General features: G+C 48.8%; 1 protein-coding gene across 1 annotated transcript; it reads right to left on the bottom strand.

Moving 5' to 3' along the window:
- Positions 1-2760: 2760 nt before the first annotated feature.
- LOC124660534 (GTP-binding protein SAR1A) lies at positions 2761-5118 on the bottom strand. The gene is made up of 3 exons (XM_047198357.1): positions 4777-5118; positions 4558-4689; positions 2761-3349 (listed from the first exon to the last, which is right to left on the bottom strand). Exons 1-3 carry the CDS (start codon positions 4903-4905, stop codon positions 3029-3031), a joined length of 582 nt encoding a protein of 193 aa, XP_047054313.1. The 5' UTR covers positions 4906-5118; the 3' UTR covers positions 2761-3028.
- Positions 5119-7802: the final 2684 nt, after the last annotated feature.

The raw sequence follows: 7802 nt of genomic DNA, 5'->3' as shown, positions 1-7802 counted from the left end.
AACATGAGAAAGAGGAGGGACGGAGGACATCTTACATCACAGGTAGTTTTTTTCGAAACGGAGGCAAAAGCTTTGCCTCGTCCATTAATGAAGTAGAGGGTGTTCGGTTTTTAGGAGAAAATTGGACGAAAACCTACAACAATCGGACCAAGCCCACACAAACAACACATCCACATAGACCACATAGTGACACCAACAAACACTGAACACGACACTCCAACGCCGCGCCAAAAAGGACAGGCCACGACATTGGAAGACACCCGTCAACTAGTTGCGGATCCAGGGAAGGCAACGGCCAAGGTGGCGAGAAAGTCGCAAACCTCTCTGGCGACGATAGCTCCGGGCACCGTTGGCAACAACACAGACTCAGCCGAGGGAGAGACCACAGCGTCAACATCACCACACTTCTCAAAGGCAAGTGCCTGACACGGTGGAGAAAGCACATCCGAGAACTCGTGCGAGCCGGTCCTCACTTCCTTGACAGGAGGAGGCGTAAGCACACCACCACACAACTCCAGGAGCTCGGGCATGATCTGCATGACCGAGCCTTGATCGCCGAGCACACCCTAGCACGAGGAGAGAAACACCCATGAAGGGCCGCTCCACTCGCACCCACTTTGCCAACATCAGGCAGAACCAAAGACTCGACAGGAGTCCGGGAGATCCTACCCAACACAACTTCCGCTCGCTCTAAGAAGCCCCCAATCGCTAGCATCCAGCCGTGCAAGGAAACCACAGCCTCGTGAAGAGGACGGACGGCCTCCTCAAAGAACTCAGTTTGCTTCTCCAAAGCAGATTGCGTATCTGCCGGGGTCAAAGAGCCAATAGGAGCGGAAACAACTGACGCACATGACCGATGATGAGGCGCATCGGCTGGGGGCAAGACCTCAACCTTCCGACGTGGAGCCTTCGCTTGGCGAGGCGACGACGCGATAAGGCCTGCCAACAAGCTGAGAGGCCGCCAACGTTACAGCAGTCACGTGCCCGATGACCGTTCTCAAGGCATCGAGAGCATCTGAAGGGGTCACAGCAAACCGCGGCGCGGTGACCAGGGGCAAGGCACCTGCAACATCTACCCTTGAGCCAAGCAGGGATAGGACGGCGAGCAACTAGCGGGGATGGCAGAACCGGGCGACACGGGCCGCGTCGCGGCATCACCTCCTGCCATCCATCACTCGCGCCCGCCACACACTCCACCTCCTTGCCATCAACCTTGACAACAGGAGCATCATCATTGAAGAACTTGGCGGTCGGCGGCGTCTGGGGAACCAGCTCATCTTCATCGTTCTCATCGTCGTTGTCCGCAGCAGATGCCCAAGATGGAGGCCACAGTGCGGCAGCGAGGGGCAGCACCCCAAAACCCGCGTCACCATCGACAGCAGCAGCCCGCCTAGCTAGCTCCTCTTCGGCTTCCTCGGCGACGTGGCCAGGGGATAGCCAAGCGCATTCGCGAGGCCATCTCCACCTCATTGCCTTGGTCGACAACAGTTGTGGTACAGTCCTTGGCAGCAACCGGCGGCGTCCGGGGGGGGGGGGCAGCTCCTCATCGGTATCCTCGTCATCATCAACAACGGAAACCCACGAAGCAGGCTGTGGTGTGGCAGAGGCGGCATGCTTTGTCGAAGCAGGTGAGCACAGCGGCGGCAACGGATCTTCATCCTCTACCGACGGGGTCAAGGTTGTCGCCGACGCAACGAGGCAGGGCGCAGAGATGAAGCTTGCAAGAGGCAGCTCCAGGACCTAGCCAGAGGAGGCGCCAGCGAGCGGCGAAGCTGGAGAGGCCGCCGTCTTGGCCTGCGTGAGGAGCGAGCGTCTCACCACCAACCGTCCACCAATGGCAGGGGCGGACCTGCGGGAGGCGAGGGCGGCCTCAGCGAGCACGACGGAAGGAGCAGGGGCGAATGGCGGCGAGGGCAGGGCGGCCTCCGTCGCAGCCATGGAGAGTTGGGGCAGAAATTGCAGAAGCTTTGCGGCAGGGCCGCGGCATCAGCGGACTTGGCCCCTACATGCTGCGCGGAGGGTTGGAAAGAGGGCGCAGAGGAGGTGCAGGATCTGGTCGCGGGTGTCGGAATGGACGCCGGGGGAGGGAGATCAGGCCGGCGGCCGCGCCTGCTCGACCCGCGTCGCCATGGTAGCGCTCTCGTTAAGGTCAAACTTTCTATACATTACATCACAGGTAGTGGCTCCAAGCGGCGACGACAAGGTGAAGGTGAAGGGATGTGATGGGACCTCAGCTCGTGGTCGCTCAGGGGGATGGGGAGGAGGAAGAGATCCTGGCGACGAGGCAGGAAGAAGAGGAAAAGATCTTCTTTCCATCAGCCAGACGGCAAAAGAGCTCGAGCCGCCACCCTCCAAAACCTAGCATGATTTCCTTTTCTCCTATATTGCTAGGAATTCCCAAAATCCTCTAGCCACATCTCACAAAAACTACTGTCGCTCCACCTCCACACACAGAGCTCCGCCTTGTGCCGCGTCCTCCACATCCCTTTGCTTCCTCACGCGTAGGCACACACCTTCCTCCACCTAGAGTGCCGCTTTTGACCAGTCCTACCAGTGGACCACCGCCGAGCGCTTCAGCGCACCAAGGAATGCACCTAATTACGCCTTTTCCAACACCGACTCACCTGTTTGATTTCCGATAAAGTATGCCATACCAGCTCACATTCTAACATCAAATCTTTCATGCTAGAGAATCAAGATTTAAACATCAACATGTAACACAACCTTACAAATGATACCTAATCAGCGATAAACAGAACATCATTTAACAAATAATCTTATAATCCATCACCATAAAGTCTTTGGTAAATTCCTATGGAAAAGCAAAAGAATTTTAGGAGCTCGAAAGTATCAAATGGTTCGAGGCTAAAGAAGATTCAGCATGGCACCCAATGTTAAGCATTGTTTTTCTCTTCATACCCTCAGATACCGTCATGATATCATTGCTGTCGTGACAAACAACCAACCGAAGCAAATGACAGGAAAAAATTTGATGGGCAAAGTATGCACGCTGTGACCAACAAGAGCCCTACTTGATATACTGAGAGACCCACTTGAACCCATCGCCATAGCCCATCTTGCGGACAACACTGCACATGAATACCTCAAGAGGCCGGACATTGGAGTCGACAAGGTTGACCTTGCCCTTCCCAGTTGTGAAGTTGCTAAGGCCTAAGTGATACCGCAGCTCTTCTTCTGAGGCAGCATATGGGATATCAATCTTATTGCCAAGAATGAGAAATGGGACGTTTGCCAAGGAATCATCAGAAAGGAGGGCATCAAGCTCCTTCTTTGATTCAGCAAAGCGCTCCTTGTCATACGCATCTACCAAGTATACCACAGCATCAACCTGTTGGAACAAGAAAAAAGTTAGCAAGAATATTAACTCCGCAGAAGAGCAATAATGAAGTTATTTAGTAAGTGAAAGACAAAATGTATATCCAACTATGCAAGAGTAGGAATAAATTAGCATAGAGCAGCAGATGAAAATTGCAAGTAGACCGTAAATGTGCTTGCCAAATCATGTCTTTCTAAATTTGCAAGCAAAACAAAAGAACACAAAAATTACCAAGGAAGATATAGACCAATACATAACAAGTCCACTCTTCAAATAAGGGCAGCTGATTTCATATTGAAGTAAGAATCTTGAGATCTTAAACCACAGATAAAATTGTGATGCCTCCTCACAGTGAATTGTGACAATCAAATTATCAACACACACTATAACAGCTACCGTTGTTGCAGCATAGAAAACACAAAACAGGAACACAAAACTCCCAGCGCCAAACAAAGGCTTATGGGTTGCAGTATGACTTAATACTGCCTGGCTAAAACCCTATGATGACTTCATACTGCCTGGGTAAAACCCTTTGATGCACTAGCAAGGGCCTGCTCAGAATGCAGTAGTTGCAAGGAACTTTGCAGAAATTTTAGACAGTAAAACTCATGAATGATTTTTTTTTGTAGAATTCTCGTTTTCATATAAAGCATAATGATTGACTGGAAAACAAAGATCATTGTGTTACAAAGGAACAAACAACATGTAATTTCGACAAGATCATCAGACTAGGAAAAAACAAAGTAGCAAGTGGCATGATAAGGCGAATGCAAATACAACCTATAAAGAGAAGAATGTAGTGCTTAGTCGTTCATACCCAGATGTATGTGCCGTTGATTCGTCTAACAAGTTAAACACGTCAACTATACAAGAATATTCCAAGTCCTGAAACGGCTCTAACAAACATGAAACTTATTGGGTTTTTCCTAGCACAGGTAACGATCAAACATCATTTCGGTATTTCAAAGTTAATACATGCAGGACTACAGAAAATACTGTCAGCTGTTTGTCGGCAATTCAGTGATTTGCAACGTTCCTTGAGTATTATGAACGACAATCTTAAAAGTACCAACATATGCTCTTTCCAATTAAACGCAGAAGATATAAAAAAATTTGGCGTAACTAGCACCAGAATGAAAGCAATCATTCCTCAGTCAGATCTGACTTGAAAAAGGCAGCGCAGAACAGAACAGATAGAGAAGAGAAATAGACTGTATAACCTTGGCGTAGTAGTCTTTCCAGACTCGGCGAGCGATCTGGTGGCCTCCGAGGTCGAAGGCTTTGAACTTGATCTTGCCGATGCTGAGCTCCTCCGACGTGGGGTGCTGCGTTGGTTGGTGCTGCACCAGCCGCTGCATCGATCGAAACACACATGCAAGAAATTAGATCTACCAGATGGTGGCAGATCAGGGGAGTAAGGTGAGATCCGGGGTACGCACCTCGTCCTTGAGCATGTGGAGAAGGGTGGTCTTGCCAGCGTTGTCCAGGCCGAGGAAGAGGATCTTAGCCTCCTTCTGCCACAGGCCGAGCGAGGCCAGCACCCCGTAGAACCAGTCCCACAGGAACATCTTCTCCGCGCTGCTCGGCGCCGCCGCCTCCTACTCCTACTACTGCTGTACCACTAGGAGCCGCTCCTGGCGACGGAGATCGGCGGAGGGACGGGTGGATCTGGGGCTGGTGGTGGGAGAAGAAACCGAGGAAGGACCGAGGGAGGTGAGGATGGATCTGAATCTCTCTCTCTGTCTTTCGCTGCCTGCCTCCTATTCTTTGCTTGGTTGGGGTTGATTAAGATATTAACTGCTGGGCCTCGGCGTGAGAACTCAAGATGGGCGACATGCGTACTGCACGTGGGCCCGGCTTCCTCCTAATTCCGATCGACTCCTCAGCTGAAAACAGAAAATGGAAGGGTGGGGAAGTCAGATTTATCGAACGGAATGCTTTCTAAAAAAGTTAAAACCCGCCGGTCTAACAGAAATTACAAACAAGCATTTGGAACACCTAGAGACAACTTCGAGTACTGGAGCGACCCGAAGGAGCGTCGCCGCCCTCGCCCCTCTATCATCGGAGATGGATAAAGCTTGAGTTTGTTGTAAACTTGTGTACTGTATTAGACAAATAGTAAGTCGTCGTGCTAAGACTTCAAAGGGCCAAAAAACAGACCAACAACTATCGTTTATGATGAAAACCGTAAATCGGAAGAGCTAAACCTGTAACCATATCGATGAACACGAAAACAAACTGGATCTCGGGAGATCTGCCGGCCACACAACTCCACGCACCCTCCACCAGGCTAGACACACCATCAAAGCAAGAAGAGGGGGGAGAACCTTATTCTGGCTTTAGGATGTAGCTGTCACCTCACCATCACACTGAAAAAGAACCTGAACAACGAATGGAAGCCTCTCGCCAGCGAGGGATTGTAGTCCGCAGCACCTCCAAGGCTCTAAGGCCACCATAGACGGAACAAACCGCCAACATCGCTGCCGACAGACATAGTTCTGGATGGGTTTTACCCTATCGCCTTGTGTTCTATAGTTATACGCCACAAAATCTGTTGTTATCGAGCGGAATGTTTGGTTAGCAACCCAAACCAACAAACAATGCAGATATAATACAGATATAGCCATATTTTCATTTGTACACCCTTTCCATGTACGAACATCACCATGTCAAGTTCTTTGTCAGCCGCTCCAACTTATGTGAAGCCAACATCCTAGATCCTAGTAATTTCTTAAATACTCAATATGTTACATCTTATTAAATTGAGGATTATGGGATTGAGTGAAGGTAGAGATTTTATGGGAGTGGGTGAAGGTACAGATTTGAACAAATGAAAAGAAGAAAAAAAATGGGATGGAGTGAAAGTAGAGATTTTATGGATTGAGTGAACGTACAAATGAAAAAAAGATGGGATTAAGTGAAAGTAGAGATTTTATGGGATTGATGTTGCATGGAGATTTTTATGGGATTGAGAGAAGGTAGAGATTTGAACAAATGAAAAAAAATAGCGCGCTATAGCGCCGGTTTACCAAGCTAAATACCTATATAGTACTAGAATTTAGAGAAGGTCGACGCCAAACATGATAGCACATTATGCCCAATAATCCCAACATACCTTTAGTACCAAACAACACCTTAAGTGTATTCATCTGTTGAGTTCATTGTCGAAGTGTAAAGAAGGATAAAATGTAAGATGTGAACCACTTTCCCCTCTCTTTCACTCTCTTCTCTCCCGAAAGCTCCTACGCCACCTACTCTCTTGAGAGGGCTCTTCTCGGCGGGGATGCCGACAAGAAAGGACTAAGGAGAGGCAATGTTGTTAGAATCATGATTTTGAATCGGATTAGAACTTCTATGGTAGAATCGCAAACCATAGGATCTTGACTTTAAGAATCGTAAAATCTTAGATTCTACTTACCAGAATTGTTGAATCGTTCCACTCAATTTGGGTCGTAAAGTTGTAGAATCGGATAGTAGGATGATTCTGATAACTATGAGAAGAGGTGCCATAAATAGTAGCTTCAATAAAAGTAGATCTTGTAGGGTTGCTTGGCATCATGTCGATCATCAACTTCTTGTCGGGGGGAAGGTGCTAGGCCCCTTAGGTGGGATCTGGTACTGGCTCGCTTTCTTGCTCTCATGGTGGTGCTCCTATGGTCGGAGCCGGAGGCGATGATGAGCAAGGTTAGTTGCGACTTTTTCAATACGGGTTACATCGGTAGCTTAGCATCAGTGCTGGATGCGGCTATGCTGATCTCATCTGCTCGTAGTGATGCCGTTGGGTGGAGGTTGTAGACTGCCGAATTTGACTCCCGTGTCAATCTTCCTTGGAATTGGGATACCTTGATCTAGAGTACAATATCGTCGGCCGACTCAGAAGGTCACTTGGTGGCTACGCTTGCCAGAGATGTTACCCGTTGTTCTTTCAATAGGCCCTATGTGGATCTCGCCTTGGCGTTCAATGCCGACTCAAAGCCAAGTGGCGTAGTCCCGGGCTTCGGTGAAGATGGTGTAAGGGTGTTTTATCATTAACATTTATTTTGGTTAATGATGACACCGGAGTTAAAGTGCGGACTAATGTTACATATGAGTGTCTACACAGGGTTTAGTCCACAAGCGTTGTTAGAAGGTGGTAAGCGACCTCCCATTTTCTTTACAAGAGAAGTTTCGGTGTTTTCGCTTTATTTTTATGTTGTTAATCTTTGAGCCTAGAGGAAACACCACACTATTAAGAGGGGTGATGTCGATGAGCTCGAAGGGGATGCTGTGAAAGCCATACACACACATCCTACCACCAAATAGATCCATCACACTTTGTGGGAGAGCTTAGTCTTTTGAGAAAATGAAGTTTGAGGGATTTCTACAAAACATGTGTGGAAACTGGCGGCGTCGTGCTCACCGCTGGAATTAGTCGATAGGATGCCGGAATTTCCAGTATATACTGAATCGATATACCGAGCGCTAC

The sequence above is a fragment of the Lolium rigidum genome, chromosome 6 (genome assembly GCF_022539505.1).
Source record: "Lolium rigidum isolate FL_2022 chromosome 6, APGP_CSIRO_Lrig_0.1, whole genome shotgun sequence".
Taxonomy (NCBI): domain Eukaryota; kingdom Viridiplantae; phylum Streptophyta; class Magnoliopsida; order Poales; family Poaceae; genus Lolium; species Lolium rigidum.
This window is presented reverse-complemented; position numbering and strand designations above follow the sequence as displayed.

Excerpts from the sequence above, each read along its gene's own strand:
- LOC124660534 (XM_047198357.1), bottom strand. The coding sequence starts at position 4,905 with ATGTTCCTGTGGGACTGGTTCTACGGGGTGCTGGCCTCGCTCGGCCTG. Across the intron at positions 4,690-4,776 it reads TCCACATGCTCAAGGACGAG|CGGCTGGTGCAGCACCAACC; the intron begins GTGCGTACCCCG and ends CGATCGATGCAG. Across the intron at positions 3,350-4,557 it reads GGAAAGACTACTACGCCAAG|GTTGATGCTGTGGTATACTT; the intron begins GTTATACAGTCT and ends TTGTTCCAACAG.